This window comes from Megascapheus bottae, chromosome 21 (genome assembly GCF_031878675.1).
Source record: "Megascapheus bottae isolate mThoBot1 chromosome 21, mThoBot2.hap1, whole genome shotgun sequence".
Classification (NCBI taxonomy): Eukaryota; Metazoa; Chordata; class Mammalia; order Rodentia; family Geomyidae; genus Megascapheus; species Megascapheus bottae.
This window is the reverse complement of record NC_143529.1, coordinates 33791063-33811590: the sequence shown is the minus strand read 5'-3', so window position 1 is coordinate 33811590 and position 20528 is coordinate 33791063. Positions and strand designations below refer to the sequence as shown.

The following is a 20528-nucleotide window of genomic DNA, read 5'->3' as shown; positions in this document are numbered from 1 at the left end:
TTTATCTCAGAAACAAAATAAAAACCAGAGGACTAGGGGCATAGGTCAAGTGTTAGAGGGCTTGCCTAGCGAGCATAAGGTCAATACTTGGTGATGAAAGAAAAAAGGCATGGGGAAGGAGGTGGTGAACTTGTGTCCCCTGGATGCTGTCCTGCCTCCCTGACTACAAATATCTTTGCAATTTGATTTTTATTTTTAGTGGTACTGGGCCTCATACTTGCTAGGCAGGTGTTCCACCACTGAGCCACACGCACCCCCATACCTATGAGCTAGCTGCCTGCCAGTACTGGGAGAAATACGTAGGACTTCTGTGGGACTGTATGTTTCTCCCTCCTCCATGCCCTTAATTACTTATACCCTCCTCTTCTCTAGTCTTTGCAGGTGGTCTTGGGTCTCCAGATGTCTGACAACCAAGGGCAAGGCTAAGGTCACATGCTCTGCCTACTACCTGCCCATGATCTCAGTACCACTTGCTCAGTGCTTGTGAACATGATACAGATCCTCTTTTCTCTATGCTTCCTCATCTGTGGAAGAGAAATAATGAAACCCCTACCACCTGGGAACTGAGGGAAGGTGCTAGAACAGTGTCAGACCCATGGTGATGCTACATGCATGGGTGGCAGTTCTGCGTCTCACGATCATTAGAAGCTGTGGAGGTACTGCAAACTGCAGATACACCCAGAGAGAGAGGCCATCTCTGCTTTGCCCATCTCTTCCTTGTTCTTTCCTAGAACACTGTGTTGTTTTTTTTTTTCCCCACAGCCTTTAAATATTTGTTCATTTAACAATAACTGGCTTGGATTTGAGCAATTTGAACAGAAGGAAACTGCTGATTGATCCTATGATTGTCACTTACATGATACCAACAAGTAATTCTTCATGGCTGACTTCCCCTGGCACTGAAACCTGTTTTGTTAAGAAGGGAGAATGTTTGTCTTCAAATCGGTTTTCTGGAAGAGCACAGAGAGGCTTTTCATCTCCACAGAAAGCCACTTGGGAGCGGGACACAGGGAGCCTCACCTTCACATGTAATAAGGAAACCCGAGCCACTTGGGGTGAAAACACTGGAGCCAGGTTGCTGAGCCTGGACTTGTCCGATAATCATAAAAATCAACTACACTGGATAGCAATCTCTTCAAAGCACTGGCTGACATGCGCTGTGGCTCACCAGCATTGGACTGCTAGTCTCTCAGTGTTTACATAGGTCTGGAAGCTGCAGGCCAAGACAGTAGAAGCAATTCTGAAACTAATGAAGCGACTTACCCTCAGGCCATCCTCTCTCCCTCTTTTCCCCTTTCCTCTACTGTCCCCATCCCCCCTCTTCTCATCTCCCCCCCTTCCTTACCCCCTTCCCTCCTCTTCTCTCTTGACCATCCAGCATCATTGCCTCACTGCCCAGACTTCCCAGCAGCATTTGATATGTTCACATCTCACATTTTGCCTCTTTTTTATTTATTTGTTTGTTTGTTTTTGTGTGCCTGTACTGGGGCTTGAACTCAGGGCCTGGGTGCTGTCCCTTAGTTTTTATATTTCTTAAGGCTGGTGCTCTATCACTTGACCCATACTTCTACTTCTGGCTTTTTGCTAGTTATTTGGAGATAGGACTCTCATGGACTTTGCTGCCAAGGCTGGCTTAAAATAGAAATCCTCAGATCTCAGCCTCCTAAGAAGCTAGGATTATAGATGCCAGTGGCTGTCTTGAGCCAAAGAAAAGTTTGACTTTCAGGGCCACAGAGTGCTTGCCTAGCATGCACAAAACCCTGGGTTCAATTCGTCGGTACCACATGCACAGAAAAAAAAAGCTGGAAGTGGTGCTGTGGTTGCAGTGGTAGAGAACTAGCCTTAAGAAAGTTCAAGGACAGTGCCCAGGCCTTGAGTTCAAGCCCCAGGACTGGCAAAAAAAAAAAAAAAAATTCACCTCTTGCATCCCTGTATGCCTCCTGTCCTGCATAGTGGGTATCTGTGTAGTACCTCGCTTACCACACTGGCTTTTACACCATCAGTGTAAAAATGCAGTGGCAGCTGGCTTCCAGGCCCTCACACCACCGTCCTGTGTTCACTTCTCACAAGGAAGACCCAGGCCTGTTGTTACTCTCCTTTCTCATACTTCCTCTTTCTTACTCCCCACTATAGCTCCTAAAGTCAACATCAAGGGCGTCGCCCTCCACACCCCCTGCCTGCCTGTGCTACCCGCGCACATCTGCAATCCACCGCCCAACACCGTTCTGTTTACTTTGTTTTAAATCCTATTCACAGTAACTTGACCGTTTTTTTTGCAGTTCCCATTAAACCCTAGAAGGCCTATAAATCACAAGATACATTTCTGGTAGTATATTTATTTTTAAGTTGTTAAACATTATCTTTAAGTTATTGTACAAAGGCGTTTTAATTCAAACGGTCAGTTTTCCAGGACAAAGCATCTTGATCAATGTCACCCTTCCATCGCTCTCAACCTCACTTCACCCATCCTTTAAAAAAAAGAAAAAGGACCTCACTGTAGCCGAAGCTGGTCTCAGACCCATGATGATCCTGTGTATTGGCCCTGAGTGCGACTAGTACAGGCATATACCACTTCACCTTGCTGAGCTCTACTGTGGGTTTTTTGTTTTTTTTGCCAGTCCCTCTACCACTTGAGCCACAGTGCCACTTCTGGCTTTTTCTATGTATGTGGTACCAAGGAATCAAATCCGGGTTTTTGTGTATGCTAGGCAAGTACTCTGCCACTAGACCAAACTCTCGGGCCTTCTACTGTTTTTTAAACTTTAGCACAAATGGCTTGATACTCAGACATAACTGGCTTTTTAACACACAAAGCTATTGTATTTTCAGAAATGGGAGAGAAAACCTAGATCATGCATCTGGGGTCTTTCCAGAGCAGGGGTGGTGGCTGTATGAGTGTACACTCAGCCTAGTGTGAGCGAGGGGAGCTCGAGTCTCCAGTGTGAGGCAAGGGAGCATGAGGCCCCTGTGTGGGATGAGGGGAGCATGAGCCCTCCCCCTCCCCCCCGTCTCTGGTTCATGCTACATAGCCATGTCCCTAAGTAGACAACTGAGAACAGTGATTTGTGTTTTGTAACTAAGTGTTTAAAAAAAAAATGAACTGTGCTGGCGCGGGGCATGGTAGTTCACACCTGTAATCTTAGCTACTCAGAAGGCTGAGATCTGAGGCTCGAGGTTCAAAGCCAGCCTGGGCACTAAAGGACCTGAGACTCTTATCTGCAATTAACCTCTAGAAAACAGGAAGTGGGGCTTGGCTCCAGGGTAGGGCAGTAGCCTTGGCCTGAAGAGATCAGGGACGGTGCCCAGGCTGAGTTCAAGCCCCATGATGCGCGCACGCGCGCACACACACACACACACATTAACGGCATCAGTGGCTCATGTATATGTTAATACTAACTACCCAGGAGATCTGAAGATTGAGGTCAGGCAGGTAAGTCTGTGAGGCTCTTATCTCTAGCCAGCAAAATGCCAGACTGGAGATATAGTTCACATGGTAGAGCTCTAGACATGAGTGAACAAGCCAAGGCCCTGAGTTCAAGCCCCTTGTACCAGGAAAAAAATTATACAATGGTAAAATGCCCTGACAAGTATTCTACCGTCACTTTGAGAGGTGTCAACGGTATTACTACTCCAAAGGTTTTTGTTGACTTTCCTTTTGCATCTATCAATTTTAGCGGACGGTTATACAGTAATGCCTGCCCCTGGCAAAAGCTGAGCGGAACCACGAGGATGTAGCTGAGATCCAGGGACTCACATTCTGCAGCAGAATCACCCATGACCTGAGTGTGTCACAGGCAGTTTGTCCTTCCATCTTCCCACTAAACCTCTTTAATAATTGGCTCAAAATTTGTTTCCCTGTAAACATTTTCAAATCTCTGCATAGAGTAGCCACAAGTCTGGAGAAATGAAAGACTTCAATGATGGTTCTAGTTACTTCCAAAGAGAAATTTCCACATACTGAATTGCCATCATTAATGGTGGGAGAGGGAACAAAAAAATTTTCCTTAAGCTAAAACAACAGAAGGGTTAATAACAAAAATAAAGCAAGCTAGGTGTAGTGAGCAGTAAGTGTAGTCCCAGACATGGGAGGCTGGGGCAGGAGGATCCCAGTAAGCCTGAACTACAGAAGAATAGGAAATCTGTATCAAAAAGTCAAAACCAGATCTGGGCGCTGGGTGACTCACACCTGTAACCCTAGCTACTCAGGAGGCTGAGATCTGAGGATCACGACTGGAAGCCAGTTTGGGCCAGAAAGTCCTTGTGAGACTCTCATCTCCAATTAACCACTCAATAACCAGAAGTAGCAGTGTGACCCAAGTGGTAGAGCTAGTTAGCCTCGAGCAAGAATTCAGGGCCAGCACCTAGGCCTTGAATTCAAACCTCACAACTGACAGACAAACAAACAAACAAACAAGGAAAGTCAAAAAACCCCCAAAGCCAACTAAAATTTCCAAAAGAATTACATGGAAAGGGGGAAAAATAGATCTTGAGAGGAACTTTTAGACAGGGTGACAAAAGTTACTGGAAGCAAATAGTTAATATATAACATATAATTCAGAAGTGGTGAAGGGCCAGGCACAAAAGTGGTGTCTTTTTACAGTCAAGAGCAGATCGGCTATTTCTATCTTAAGGGCTGGTTAGTGATGGCCTCTGGGCACAGATGAATTTCTATTTGGCCTGTGGGCTAACAATGAGTTTTGTGTTCTTAATATTTGAAAAAAAAAAAAGAATTTAATGACATTTGAAATTATATAACACTAATTTCCAGTGTCCACAAACAGTTTTAGGGGAACACAGCTATTCTGTGTTGAAACAAATTGCATGCCTGCCAAGCATAAACTTCTAATCCACCTGTACAGAAAAGTCTGCCCCCCACAGCCGGGTGTGGTAGCTCACGCCTGTAATCCTAGCTACTCAGGTGGCTGAGATCTGAGAATCAAGGCTCAAAGCCAGCCCGGGCACAAAAGGACCTGAGACTCTTTTTTTTCTTTTTGCCAGTCCTGGGCTTGAGCTCAGGGCCTGAGCATTGTCCTTGGACTTTCTCAAGGCTAGAGCTCTACCACTTGAGCCTCAGCACCACTTCCGGTTTTTTTCTATGTATGTGGTACCGAGGAATCGAACCCGGGTCTTCATGCATGCTAGGCAAGCACTTTAACCACTAGGCCAAACTCCCGGCCCGGACCTGAGATTCTTATCTCCAATTAACCTCTAGAAAATGGGAAGTGGGGCTGTGGCTCAAGGGGTAGGGCAGTAACTTTGAGCTGAAGAGCTCAGGGACAGAGCCCATGAGTTCAAGCCCCATGACCCACAAAAAAAAAGAAAAGAAAAAAAGTCTGTCCCCTCTTCCCCGCTTTCTCAGCTGCATTGCCTACCTTGCTCTCTGTCTCTGTGACCCAGAGTAGCTCCCTTACCAGAGTCCTTAAAGGCTAGAGGTCAAGGTCTGCCCACCACACAGGGGCATCCACTGCTGCCACCTGCAGCCCAGGAAGGAAATGGTAGCCCAGGAAGGCTACTTCAGAGCCCACTCAGAGCCAGCACAGTGTGTGTGTGGAAGGGCGGGGGGAGGGGAAGGAGGGCTCTTGGACAAGTACTTCTCCATCTGATGCCAGCATGAAACCCCACATTTAGTTTACCAGACAGACTGCAACTACAAATAAAACACAGCTTTCCACAACATTTGGAGTGAATGTTCCTCCAAATAAAAGAAGCCCCTTATATCCCAGCGCCAGTAGCTCACGCCTGTCATCCTAGGCTGGGGGAGGCTGAGATCTGAGGATTGCAGTTTGAAGCCAGACCAGGCAGGAAAGCCTCTGAAACTTTTTTATTCTAATTAAACACCCTCAAAAAGCCAGAAATGAAGCTGTGACTCAAGTGGTAGAGCTCGAGCCTTAAGCCTGAGACAGTGTCCCCAGTCTGAGTTCAAACCCCAGGACTGGAGGAGGGGAGGAAGCCTCTTCTTGAGGGAAAGCGCACCATGTATGAGGAAGAGACAGGTGAGGACAGGGTGTCAACCAGAAGCAGCACGTGCCATCATCTGGGAACATACCTGCTTGTGGTCCCGAACACCACGCTGAGACTATAATAAACTTTGGAATCTCTGCCTAAGAGCCTGGGAGGTTGTTTCTCACTGACATAACCTTATCAAAAGGCTAACAGAGGGAAAGAGCACAGTAATGTGGTAGGTTCTGCCAGCTCTGAACCAATCCCAGGACCCCTCTGCCCAAGGCTTCCCCCCACAAGTCGATGAGGCCAGCATGCACACACAAGCGTGTGCAGGGGTGGCAGAATCTGGGACATGGGCACTCCATCTGGCCACCCTGAACCTCCCACTGCTCCTTCCAAGGCAGGTAGAACCTGGTTCCCCCCTAGTCAGGGCAGGGCTCTGATGTGTTTTAAGCAGAATACAGCAGAAGTTCTAAGACTGCTGAGCCCACAGATGCTGGAAGCTTCGCCTGTAATCCTAGCTACTCAGGAGGCTGAAATCTGAGGATCAAAGTTCAAAGCCAGCCTGAGCACAAAAGGACCTGAGACTCTCATCTTCACTTAACCTCTAGAAAATGGGAAGTGGGGCTTGGATCAAGGGTAGGGCAGTAGCCTTGAGCTGAAGAGCTCAGGGACAGCATCCAGACCACGTTCAAGCCCTATGACCCACACTAAAAAAAAAAAAAAAAAAAAAAGTGCTGGAAGCTTCCACTTTCTCAACCTGGGAATGCAGCCATCAATCCAGGTTAGACAGACCATCAAATGAAAACAGGCACTGGAGGAGGTGGTCCATCCTGGTCACTGGACACCAACCAGGGACCCCATGCAGGAGTCCCAGGAGTGCTACCAGCTGAGCTTCAGGGTGCCCAGACCAGTGAGGACCAGCATGGAAGAACCCCCCCTGCACTGGTGACTGGACTGCTCCAGGCTCCAGGGAAAGAGACAAGGGGCTGCGCAGAGCCTCCAACTTACTTCACCATCTTCGTCTTCATCATCATCAGACTCCAGAACACCATCCAGCAGCTCTTCTGGAAAGGAGAGGCAGTCAGTGAAGTCCTACAAAGTAGCAGGCTTGGCCATCACACTGTCAGCCAGGAAGAGACACCCAGGGAAGTGACTTCAAAATTGTCACACTTCCACCACTCCTGATCATGACCACTTGGTACTTTTTCTTTAACTTCAAGGTTGATCTTGAACTTGAGATCTTCCTGCCTAGTTTACCAAGTGCTGGGATTATAGGCCTGTGCTACTATACTCAGCTTTAACACTCTTTTTTTTTTTTTTGCCAGTCCTGGGCTTGAGCTCAGGGTCTGAGCACTGTCCTTGGACTTTCTCAAGGCTAGAGCTCTACCACTTGAGCCTCAGCACCACTTCCGGCTTTTTTCTATGTATGTGGTACCAAGGAATTGAACCCGGGTCTTCGTGCATGCTAGGCAAGCACTTTAACCACTAGGCCAAACTCCCGGCCTTAACACTCTTAACCACTTGTAAGCATGGCCATTTTAACCACAGTTTGCTATCAAACTTAAGAGAGTTTTTTTATTTTTTTTATTTTTGCCAGTCCTGGGCTTGAGCTCAGGGTCTGAGCACTCTCCTTGGACTTTCTCAAGGCTAGAGCTCTACCACTTGAGCCTCAGTACCACTTCTGGCTTTTTTCTATGTATGTGGTACCGAGGAATCGAACCCGGGTCTTCGTGCAGGCTAGGCAAGCACTTTAACCACTAGGCCAAGCTCCCGGCCCCATAAATCTTTTTAACAGAGGAGATTTATACTAGCATGGGGAAATGTTAGACACCCACTTAGAAAAGGAACAGGCAGAGAGACACAGTGTGGTTGAAGGGCCTTCAGAGAAGGAAAGCAAACTGCTCTTCACTCCTGGGCATCCTGCTGGGCATGGGCAGGGGTATTAATTTCACTCGATCAGTCCTGATGAATGGCTTTGTTGTCTGTCACCCCCATTTTATAGGCAACAATGGAGGGACTCATTTGTGGTCCTACTGCATGTGTGTGCAAAGCTGAGATTAAGTCAAGTCAGTTTCTAAACTGCATTGACTTCTGAGTGGTGGCAGGGTTGTGGCCATGGCAGGAAAGGGTCTCAAAGGCTCTGATCTGCATCATGATATCTTTGGAGTCTGCACATGAGCCTAAGTTCTTCATAGTATGTACATGTACATACCTGGGTAGTGAGCAGTTTCCTTTAACTGTCACATAGAGTCCGTATTACTTACTTCTTGGGGTTGTTGAATGATTATAATACAACAGAGATATAGTGGCCAGCCTAGGTACACAGTAACTATCACACAGATGTGGGTTGTGGTCTCTTTTGGAGCATCCCCTAACACCATCACTACCATTACCCCTGCATCATGCGTCTCACCTCCAATTCCCACAGTTCAGTCCACTGTGACCAGTGGGTGACCTTCAGGTACCCCCCCTCTCAAGATTGTCCTGACCCTGGACAGAGAACTGGACTCTTTCCTCCCTAGGTCCCCACTGAATCTTCTTAGCACTTCTCTGTCTCTCTGTTTCTGTCTCTGACTTTCCATTGATAATATCAGAGCTTGAACTTAGGGCCTTGTACTCTTGCTTGTTTGCTCAAGGCAAGGCTGGCATTCTACTACCTGAGCTACACCCTCACTTCTGGCTTTTAGCATACATTTCTTGAACACAAGGCATGAAGGTCAGGAAAGCTTGAATACGACTCATACAGGAAGCTCAGCTAGAGGGGACTGGCAGAGGCACCTTCTCCCTTGTGAACCCTGTGGGGAGGGAGTCACAGCTTCACCTTATAGGGACGCCATTGGTGCCAGACCAGCACACAGGGAAGCCGGTCCTCACCCTGGCTCACCTGCCTTCACACCCATCCTGGCCCACATGGCTGCCATATGCCAGCTGGTTCACAGTGACTCTGCAGACTAAGCCAATGTGGCATCTGTATGTGGGCTGAGGTTTCTTTTCTTTTTTTTTTTTTGCCAGTCCTGGGCTTGGGCTCAGGGTCTGAGCACTGTCCTTGGACTTTCTCAAGGCTAACACTTAATCACTTGAGCCTCAGCACCACTTCCGGCTTTTTTTCTATGTATGTGGTACCGAGGAATCGAACCCAGGTGTTCGTGCATGCTAGGCAAGCACTCTACCACTAGGCCAAACTCCCGGCCCGAGGTTTCATTTCTTTAACCTGTCTTCTTTGCCATGAATAGCACACTCCAGTCAGCCTTCTGAAAATGCTCTTCAAAATAGAGGTACCATCAAGGTCACCAATGATAGCCCCTTATGTTTACATGTGGACTGCCACACTGGGCACCTCTGAATGCCTTCCCCACCTTCCCTCTGCCTGATACCACAAACCCTCCACCTGCTCAGTCTTCACACTGCCAGGACAATCTAGTCCTACCTCAGCTCCCTTTCCTGGACAGCTGCCTCCGCAGTGTGCCAGGCTGGCGTGTGCCCAGCTGGAATGTGCTGCCCCCCTTGCTAAGGACTGCAAGTGCTGCCTGGGCCCGGGCTAGGGTCAAGCCTTCCTGCCAACACTGCTGTCACTGGTTGATCACTGTCACTGGTTGAGGCTGGAATTTTCTCAAAGGCTTTATCAGCTGTCCGCTCCTACTCAGCTTTTAGGGATAGAACCCCTAAAATATTCCTGTAACTTTCTTTTTGCTAGTCCTAGGGCTTGGACTCAGGGCCTGAGCACTTGAGCTTTATCAAGGCTAGCACTCTACCACTTCCAGCTCTACTTCTGGCTTTTTCTGTGCATGTGGTACTGAGGAATCGAATCCAGTACTTCATGCATGCTGGGCAAACACTCCATTGCTAGGTCACACTCCCGGCCTAACTTTCTCCTTTGAGATCTTAAAACTTCATTGGAAAATAGTTCTGGAGACTGACATTCAGTTTGAATGTCTACCCAAACAAAACAAGCCAGTCCTGCTGGGCCTAGCCTGTAATCCAAGCCACTCAGAAGCTGAGAGCTGAGGATTATAGTTCTGAGCCAGTCCAGGCAGGAAAATCCATGTGACTTTTATCTCCAATTAACCACCAGGAAAAAAACAAACAAACAAACAACAAAAAGCAAAAAAATCCCCCACAAAACCATAAGTACAGCTGTGGTTCCAAGTGGTAAAGCAATAGCCTTGAGCTTTTTTTTTTTTTTTTGCCAGTCCTGGGCTTGAGCTCAGGGCCTGAGCACTGTCCTTGGGCTTTCTCAAGGCTAGAGCTCTACCACTTGAGCCTCAGCACCACTTCTGGCTTTTTTGTATGTATGTGGTACCGAGGAATCGAACCCGGGTCTTCATGCATGCTAGGCAAGCACTTTAACCACTAGGCCAAACTCCCGGCCCCTAGCCTTGAGCTTTTTAAGCTCAGGAACAGTGCCCAGGCCCCGAGTTCAAAACCTACAACAGACCAAAAAAGGAAAGCCAGTACTTCACCCAAAGGTGATGGCGAGCGACATGATGCATCGCAAGCTAGTGGTGCTAGGTTATACCTGCTCATAGCTTCCACATGACAATAAAGATGGATCCCATACTCGCTACAGCTCTACTTCGATGACACATACCCTAAGGGGGGTATAACTCCCAAATCTTATTTCCAAGCAGCACATTCTAGGTTAACTCTGGGGTCTCACCTCTGTCCTATGGAAAACGTGTCACCTAGGGGACTTGAGATGAAAAAGAAATACTCTTGGCCTCTTTTTGAAAAAGGATCTCATGCTGGGTGCCAATCCTTGCCACCCAGGAGGCTAATGCCCAGAGGATTGCAATTTGAAGCCAGCCAATATAGAAAAGTCATTAATCATGTGTGGCTCAAGTGGTAGAGTACCAGTGTTGAGTGAAGAAGCCAGGGGAGAGTGCCCTCGCCCTGAGTTCAGGCCCCAGTACAAGCATAAATGAATGAAGATGAAGTAGTTATTTCTTCGCCTTCTAGAACACTCCAGTGTACAAAGCTCTTCCTATCCTCCCTCATCGGCTTTGGTGTGCTGTTCCAAGGGAAGGTTAGGGCAAGGCTCGAGTCAGAGTGCCGATGGGCCTGCATCCTGCATCATGGCTGCGTGGCAGGAGAGATAGCAAACAACTGGATTTGGGTGTTCTCAATAAGCTGGAATGCACAGAGCAGCCTTGAGAAGATGGCATCTGAACTTGGACCTGAGCTGCAGAGGAATGCTGCCTAAAGGTTTCAGCTCCCTGGCTGCTCGTCCCTGCTGCCTCTGGCACCAGTCCCTGGCACCTTCTCTTTCCTGTGGCACACACGGTGTCCCACTCACTGCCTGTTGGACTCTCTGGGAACTTCAGAGCTCTGTCCTACAGTGAGAGGAACTCCACTAGTAGGTGTGGGGACAGCCCAAGCCAGGCCCCAGGCATACAAGCCAGGCCCGTGAGCTTCTGGTATTTTCTGGCTTGGCACTGGCCACAAGACTGACTTGTGAGGCAAGATGAAGACATTTAAATTAGGACTTTCCATCAGGTCAGCTTTTGTGCATATGCCCTATTGGAGAAAGAGGTAACAAACATGGTCCCCAGAGGCTGGGATAGGCAGGGTCCCCACTCCCCTTCCCTGAGGCACCCCAGATCCTTTCCTGCTTATTATGAAAGGTGTGTTGTGGTACTGAAGGAAGGTGCTAGAAAGGGGACCACAATGCCTCCCCCGTGGCTGCCCAGGGAGTAAGTGACCAGGTCAATGTATTAGAATTTTACAGTTGGTGGCATCTGGCCTCAGGACCCAGGGAAGTCATCTTTCTGGGTTGGGCAGGACTTTGAAGGAGGAAGGGAGGGACCCGTAAAGAACTTACAAGGTAGGTAAAGCGTCAGAAATTGCTTTGAACTCCTTTTTGTTGACTGCACTATGGTGTGATAACAGATGTACTGTGTGATAAGACATCATTAGTGTTTGGACACTCTGACCTTGAGCACCTGGTTGGACTCTCGGTTGGGAGTTTTCCTGGGCTTGCCGACTTCCCTAGAGGCCTCTGCACTGACTGGGGTCAGCCCAAGTGCCCGGTGGAAGGCCAGGCATCTTTCTAACAGGAGCATGAGCCAGCCATTGGAAAAGCACATCTGATTCTTGATTGCACTCACCGGAATTGAGCTGCTTGATGATGAATTCTATCTGGCGGACCATCTCTGCATTGCCTTCTTTGATGAAGCATCGAAGTATGTCTTCCATTCCCTGAAGCAAGAGGGAACAATTAACACACAATGTTTCAGAGGGACTCACTACATTTTAGGGAGGCAGATTATATTTTCTTTCTTTTTTTGAAGGGGGAATATGTATAAACGAAGAAAATATGAAGCTTAATATTATATGCTCTGTGTGTGTGTGTGTGTGTACATGCACACTGGCCCTGGGCACTGTCTCTGAGCTCTTTTGGCCCAAGGATAGCATTCTCCCACTTGAGCTACAGTTCTACTTCTGGTTTTCTGGTGGCTAATTGCAACCCTCAGATCTCAGCTCCCAAGTAGCTAGAATTACAGGTATGGGCCACTGGCGCTTGGCTCAATCAGTTTCTTTTTGTATATGTAGCAGTATGCAGTATGTTGCTGGGATTTTAATTCAGAGCTTCACAAGTCTAGGCAGGCACCTTTATCACTTGAATCACTTGACTTCTCCCAGCCAGCTTTGTCAACTATAAAATGATGAGGTACTAGTGGCTTATATCTGAAATCTTAGCTACTCAGGAGGCTGAGATCTGGGGATCCAGGTTCACTGTCAATCCAGGCAGAAAAGTGTGTGAAATTTTCTCTCTCTCTCTCTTTTTTTAAACAATCCTGGGGCTTGAACTCAGGGCCTGAGCACTGTCCTTGGCTTTTTTCTCAAGGCTAGCACTCTACCACTTGAGCCATAGCATTACTTCCAGCTTTTTCTGTGTATGTGGTACCGAGGAATCGAACCCAGGGCTTCATGAATGTGAGGCAAGCATTCTATCACTAGGCCACGTTCTTGGACCAAAAGGAAACAGAATTAATATCTCTCTCTCCCTCTCTCCCCTCCCCCTCCCGCTCAAGGCTAGCATTCTACCACTTGAGACACAGCTCCACTTCCTTTATCTCTTAATTAACCAGTAAAAAGCCTGAAGTAGAGGTGTGGCTCACTTTGTAGAGTACTGACTTTGAACAAAAAAGCCAACCATGAGCACAAGGTCCTGTGTTTAAGCCAGTCCTGGGGCTTGAATTCAGGGCCTGAGCACTGTCCTTGGGCTTTGTTCAAGGCTAGCGCTCTACCACTTGAGCCTCAGCCCCGCTTCTGGCTTTTCTCTATGTATGTGGTACCAAGGAATTGAACCCGTCTTTGTGCATACAAAGCAAGCACTCTACCACTAGGCCAAACTCCCGGCACAAGCTAAAAATGAAGTATCTGGTCCAATGGCAGCACAACGTAAATGCTCAGTACATGGTGCAACTGTGTCTACTGGTCTGGTGGAGCTGTGGCAGCTGAGCTAAGGGAATAAGCAAGGTTCTTCGGTGACACTGCACTGCAAGGCAGAAACGGGTGAGCAGATCTGGAAGAGAGAAAGGACTAAGAATACTAAGTTAAGAGCAGAGAGTTTCAAAGAGGAGTGGGTTGCAGTGCCCCAGCACTTGGGGACCAGCTTGTCTTATCAGAGACACAGTCACGAATCAATTTGCCATGGTCCTTGGCTGCCCAGGGAACTGACTTGTCCTTTCTGTCTCAGAAATGGATCTCATTGTTTCTGTAAGGCCAGCGAGGAAGAATGCTGTTAAGCAAAACATGTGAGCACCCTCCCCCCCTGCCCCGTGTGCTAAAGATCAGGATCACTTGAACCACAAGGAATGTCCACATCTCTAGCACTTTCACCAGAGGAATGAGACAAAGAATTCCTGCAGCCCCTCTCCCAGATTTCTTCCAGAGTTTACATCAGCATGTGCTTGTGTCTTTATAGATCTTTTTATGCTCATTTGTTCTCTTCCACAGAGCTCTAGCTCAGCAGTTACTTAGACAAACAATAAACTTTCACAGTTAGAAGGAGTATTTGGAGTTACTTTTTCTTTTAACAGAAGACACTCCAATAAGAAATTCTGCTTATTTTAAAAAAACAAATATAGTAGGTGATGTTTAATCTAAATTATACAAGTGGCCAGGAGAGTGGCCTAGTGGTAGAGCGCTTTGCTTAGCATGCTCGAAGCCCTGGATTTAATTCCTTGGTACCACATACACAGAAAAAAACAGAAGTCGTGTTGTGGCTCAAGTGGCAAAGTGCTAGCCTTTAGAAACCTCAAGGAGTGCCCAGGCCCTGAGTTCAAGTCCCAATTCTGGCAAATAAATAAATACATAACAGAAGTGGCAACTCAAAAAGAAAACAAAATACAAAGAACTTTTAGTGGGTGTGGTGGCTCATACCTATATTTCTAGCACCTAGAAGGCTTGAGGGTGAGGAAGACCCAAGTTCAAGGCCAGCCTGGCTATAAAGTGAAACCCTGTCTCAAACAAACAACAATGTTATATTATCCTGACAGTAGTAACTTGTGACTTGAGGTAACTGGCCTCAATAAAATACGCCAATGTATATGGAGAGGATTCTGACTGGGACTCACCAGCCAAACACGTGGACATAAGAACAGTGTGTTCACAGGAAGAGAATAAGGAACTCACAAGCAGCTGTGGTTAAAGACCGCTGCCAAGACACAGGAGTGTCCCTTCTCTGGAATGCTGGGATGCCAGTGGTTCTGATATTGCATATCTACATATGAATGAGGGGATCCAACAACATAAAATTCATTTGTCTTCTACATATCTTCTAGACACTTGAGAATTTTATATAATATATATTATTTGTTTGGGGGGAGGGTTCTTTTTTTAAAAATTTTTAATTTTTTTTCCAGTCCTGGGGCTTGAACTCAGAGCCTAAGTATGGTCCTTGGTCTTTCTCAAGGCTAGAGCTCTACCACTTGAGCCACAGCACCACTTCCAACTTTTTCTATGTATGTGGTGCTGAGGAATTGAACCTGAGTCTTTGTGCATGCTAAGCAAGCACTCTTCCACTAGGCCAAACTCTCAGCCTAGGTTAATTGTTTTTTAAGGCAGACTGGCCTCAAATTCATTATCCTCCTGCCTCAGATGCCTCAAGTACTGGTGTTATAGGCATGCAAAACTATGCCTAGCTGGGGTTTTTTTGGCTGTGGGACTTGAACTCTGGGCTTGAGTGCTGTCCCTGAGCTTTTCAGCTCAAGGTTACCACCCTACCCTTTGAGCAACAGTGTCATTTCTGGTTTTCTGGTGGTTAATTGGAGATAAGAGTCCCCTGACTTTAGTGCCTGGGCTGGCTTTAAACTGCTAACCTCAGATCTCAGCTTCCTGAGTAGCTAGGATTACAGGCATGAGCCACAGTGCCCAGCTTTGGTTGCATTTTTTTTTTCTCAAGGGTATTGAACTTGTGATACGCCTGCCTCTGCTTCTGACTGTTAGAATTACAGGTTGAGTGCCAACATATCTAGCTACAGCTATATGATATTTCCAATTTGTACACAAAACAATGTACAATATTCTTTCTCTCCCTCCCTCCCTCTTTCTCCCCCCCTCCCTTCCTTTCTTGTTTTTTTTTTTTTTTTTTTTTTGCCAGTCCTGGGCTTGGGCTCAGAGCTTGAGCATTGTCCTTGGACTTTCTCAAGGCTAGCACTCTACCACTTGAGCCTCAGCACCACTTCTGGCGTTTTGCTATGTATGTGGTACCGAGGAATTGAACCCGGGTCTTCGTGCATGCTAAGCAAGCACTCTACCACTAGGCCAAACTCCCAGCCCCCCTTCCTTCCTTTCTTTGTGAAGCTCTTGACCAAACTAAGGACCAAACTGAGACTCTCTTCCATTGACCTAAATTCCCAGCCCCATGATGTACAATTTTCTATCTCTGACTTCATATGTATATTCACAAAGTTTTAGGTTTTGGCTGGGTGCTGACAGCTTATACTTGTAATCCTAGCTACTCAGGAGACTGAGATCTGAGGAACAGAATTTGTAGCAGCCCGGGCAGACAAATCTGAGAGACTCTTATCTCAAACTAACCAACTAAAAGCCAAAAGCAGAACTGTGTCTCATATAGTAGAGCACTAACCTTTAGCAAAAAAGCCCAGGGACAGGTCCTAGGGTCCTGAGGTCAAGCCCGAGTAACAGAACCATAAAAACAAAACAACCACCCAGGCACCAGTGGCTCATTCCTAAAATCATAGCTACTCGGGAGGCTCTGAGGATTATGGATAAGAGTCCATGAGACTCTTATCTCCAGTTAACCACTAGAAAATGGATGTGGTGCTGTGGGTCAAGGACAAACCCAGCCCAGGAACTAAAGTCCATGAGACTCTTATCTCCAATTAACCACCAGAAAACGGATGTGGTGCTGTGGGTCAAGGGGTAGAATGCTAGCCTTGAACTAAAGAGCTCAGGGACAGCACCAAGGCCAAGTTCAAGCCTCACAACCATCAAAATGCAATAACAACAAAAATGCAAATAAATACTAAGGGAAGGAAGAACAATCTCAGGGATTTAAAAACATAATTACAGGCTGGGAGTTTGGCCTAGTGGTTAAAGTGCTTGTCTAGCATGCATGAAGACCCGGGTTCGATTCCTCGGTACCACATACATAGAAAAAAGCCGGAAGTGGTGCTGAAGCTCAAGTGGTAGAGCTCTAGCCTTGAGAAAGTCCAAGGACAGTGCTCAGGCCCTGAGCTCAAGCCCAGGACTGGCAAATAAATAAATAAATAAAAATATAATTACAGTTTTTCTAAAAACTGTCTCTTGAGGCTTAAATAGGCAACTGCCTAGGGGATATGTCCTATAGGCTCCTCCACTCAGGATAACAGTCTGAGCTCTCTTGCTATCTGGTCAAATACCAAAGGGAAGCCTATACTTTTATCTAGGTGATCCAAGTCTGTCTGTCTGTCTGTCTTTCTTTTTTTGTGTGTATGTGTGTGTTGGTCAGTCATGGGGCTTGAACTCAGGGCCTAGGCACTGTCTCTGAGCTTTTTTGCTCAAGGACAGTACTCTACCACTTTGAGCAATAGTGCTACTTTCAGTTTTCTGGTAGTTAGCTGGGGATAAGAGTCTCCTGGACTTTTCTGGGTAGTCTGGTTTTAAACCACAATCCTCAGTAGCTAGGATGATAGGCGTAAGCCATTGGTACTGGGCTCCAGTTTTCTATTCAAGGTCAAAAAATGTTATGCAACAAGCATTGGCATTTTAACCAAGACTTTTTATCTTAGTTACTCGAGAAGTGGAGACCAGGAGGATCCCAGTTTGAGACCAGCCTGGGTAAAAGGAAGTGAAAACTCATCTCAATAAAACCAGCCAGGCATGGTGGCAGGCACCTGTCGTCCCAGCTATGCAGGAAGTATAAGAAGGAAGATTAGGATCTTGGACAGTAAGGACAGAAATGTGAGACCTTGTATTAAAATTGACCAAAGCAAAAGAGGCTGGAGGCATGGCTCAAATAGAAAAGTACCTGTCTATCAATTATAAGGTCCCGAGTTCAAACTCCACTACTGCTCTCCACACACACACACAAAAGTTAAAATCCATTGCAGTTGAAATACCCAAATGTGAACATTTTGCCAAATGTCTTCATTACTCTTCAACTTTTCTTCTGCATCTCTGTCTCTCATGGGAGCCTCTCCTTCCGGGTCTCCTCTTAGATGTTAATGACTCTTGACATTGCATTAGGTCCCTGAGGCCCTGCGTTTTCTGCCATGTTGTAGGGACAACATTCATGTGGACCCTGTCCTGTGGGTACCTCATCTCCTGCCTTCCACCTTAGCATGTTCCCAGGTGGTTGGGTAACAAGCGCCCTGCCAGTGAGCTGCACCCCCAGGTCCCTTCCTCTTAGAGGCTATGTCCCTCCCCTTCTTTTCTTGCTCTTCAGCCTTTCTTTCATCTACACGGCCACAATTCAGAATTTAAGTTTATTTTCTCTGTTCCATATTGAAAAAAGTAGGGTTATTATATTTAAAAGTGGGAGGCAAAGCCAGCTACTCCCAGATTCTGGCAAAGCCAGGATCACACCCGTAATCCTAGCTGCTCAGGAGGCTAAGATCTGAGGCTCAAGATTCAAAGTCACAAGCGGGATATTGGAGGCTGATGCCTGCAATCCTTGCTACTCGGGAGGCTGAGATTTCAGGACTGGGGTTTAAAGCCAACCTGGGCATATAGACTTTTTTTTTAGTTTAATATATTTTTTATTGTAATTAATAGAAGGGTTATATTCGCCAGATAGTGCAAGAAGGTGCATTACTTCATAAACATTGCTACCCTTTGTCCCCATTTTTTTTTCTTTTAATTGTTGGTCTTGGGGCCTGAACTCTGGGCCTGGGCACTGAGCTCAGAGTGCTAGCCTTGAGCTCTTTAGCTCACAGTGCCACTTCTGGTTTTCTGGTGGTTAATTAGAGATAAAGAGTCTCATAGACTTTTCGTGCCTGGGCTGGCTTTGAACCTAAATCCTCAGATCTCAGCTTCTTGAGTAGCTAGGATTACAGGCATGAACCTTCAGTGCCCAGCTCCTTGAGACTATCTCCAATTAACCACCAGAAAACTGCAAGTGGTACTGTGTCTCAAATGGTAGAGCGTTAACCTTAAGCTAAAAAGCACTGTCCCTTAGGACAGTGCTCAGGCCCTGAGTTCAAGCTCAGGACTGGCACCAACAAAATAAAACACAGGAGACAATTGAGTTCCATTATTTTGTGAGATCAAGCTCTTAAGTAAATGTTCATCTCTGGTGTCGGTTTTTTTTTTTTTTTTTTTTTTTGCCAGTCCTGGGCTTGAGTTCAGGGCCTGAGCCCTGTCCTTGGACTTTCTCAAGGCTAGAGCTCTACCACTTGAGCCTCAGCACCATTTCCAGCTTTTGTCTATGTATGAGGTACCAAGGAATCAAACCCGGGTCTTCGTGCATGCTAGGCAAGCGCTTTAACCACTAGACCAAACTCCCGGCCCTCTGGTGTCGGTTTTGACATGATTTTAGATGACCAACTAGATGACCAAGCAATTCTTCTCAGTGAGCAAAACCACCTGAGGAATGTTCCCTGGACTCAAAAGGAAGCCAGACTGTGGTAGAAGGAACTGCCTTTAATCCCTTCACCACACATTCATCTGCACGTGGTTAGCCTGTTTCACACGGTCGAATGAAGAAAGAAAAGCTTTAGCAGCTTTTCTTGCTGGATGAAGAAACATTTGCCTTCTCAAAATATAATCTTAATCATCTGGTTGTTGTCCTTTTATTTTAAAAGAAGAACAAATGCCCAAGGACTGGGCAGTTTTATACTTCACTATTCTCAGAATGTATGCCAACCTTGAGGAAACAAGCCTGGTAGAAACTTTCTAACATTGTGACTCTGAACTCCTGAGGATTTTAGGAGATCCCTTGTGATCCTGATGGAACCTACAGATTCTTTCCCTGCAAATTCCACACACATATTTTCTTTTTTTTTTTTTTGCCAGTCCTGGGCTTGAGCTCAGGGCCTGAGCACTGTCCTTGGACTTTCTCAAGGCTAGAGCTCTACCACTTGAGCCTCAGCACCACTTCTGGCTTTTTTCTATGTATGTGGTACCGAGGAATCGAACCCGGGTCTTCATGCATGCTAGGCAAGCACTTTAACCGCTAGGCCAAACTCCTGGGCCCACACACATATTTTCTATGTACTTTCAGGAGTCTATAAGTGGTGTGCGGCCCTCCTGGGGGACCTGAGTGCTGGCAGGAGCCCCTGCCCTGACAGGTGTGTCCTTACCATTGCTCTGGCCTCCTCACGAATGGATGGGATGGAAAGGATACTGTAGAGAGCTCCGTTCACATATGGCTGTATCTATAAGGGGGAAAAAAAAACAAGTCATTTTTATAGTTTCAAATACCAACACAGTTTTATCAGCTACCACTCTTGAGGACAACCTGGCTAACGGGGTGAGTGGGTATCTCCAGTCTTGAGAACTCAGGATACTTCAATGACAGAATCTTTGTTTGTCTGTGATAGCTACAAGAGTTCAAGGCCAAAGCCATCATTCTCGCCACAGCTTCTCCTGCTACACTTTTATCACTGCAGGAAAATCATCTCTAGTTTCTGCTGACTCCTCTCCACATTTGGTCTCTGAGCCGACTTCAATGGGGCCTTCCTACTTTTCTACATCCACAACTGCTGACCTTGCTTGGACATCACAGGAGTGTCTTCAGTAAGGAGGCTTAATGAATAAGGCAAATAAAATTCCCCAGAAAGGTTCCAAGTGCAGGGACCCACTGTGCAAATTAAGCACACACAGACCAGTGTTATGTCTAGTCCAAGTTCACATGTGTGTCCACAGACAGATACTAACACATTAGGGAGTGTGGCATGAGAAAGGATGAAGCAGGGCAGATGATAAGAAAAACAAAGCCCCGTGAGTGAAGACAACGGCCCAGAAAATGAACTGTGAGAAACAACTCTTGCCTCCAAGGGCCAAATTATATACTATCTGGTCACTTTTTTTTTTCTTTTGGTCAGTTATGTGGCTTGAACTCTGGGTCTGAGCGCTGTCGAGCTCTTCCCTCAATGCTAGCATTCACACTTCCTGTTTTTTGGTGGTTAACTGAA

The 20528-nt window shown here is 46.6% G+C and overlaps 1 protein-coding gene across 8 annotated transcripts in view; it reads right to left on the bottom strand.

Annotated features, from left to right (window-relative positions):
• The window catches only part of Armc9 (armadillo repeat containing 9), a 120056-nt gene that overhangs the window by 44413 nt on the left and 55115 nt on the right, over positions 1-20528 (bottom strand). For all 8 annotated transcript variants that reach the window (XM_090355024.1, XM_090355026.1, XM_090355023.1 and 5 more), the window contains 3 exons: positions 19695-19769; positions 12051-12141; positions 6955-7010 (listed from right to left, as the gene is read on the bottom strand). In XM_090355024.1, coding sequence (XP_090211150.1) covers positions 6955-7010; positions 12051-12141; positions 19695-19769 — 222 coding nt within the window. The remainder of the gene's footprint in view (positions 1-6954; positions 7011-12050; positions 12142-19694; positions 19770-20528) is intronic.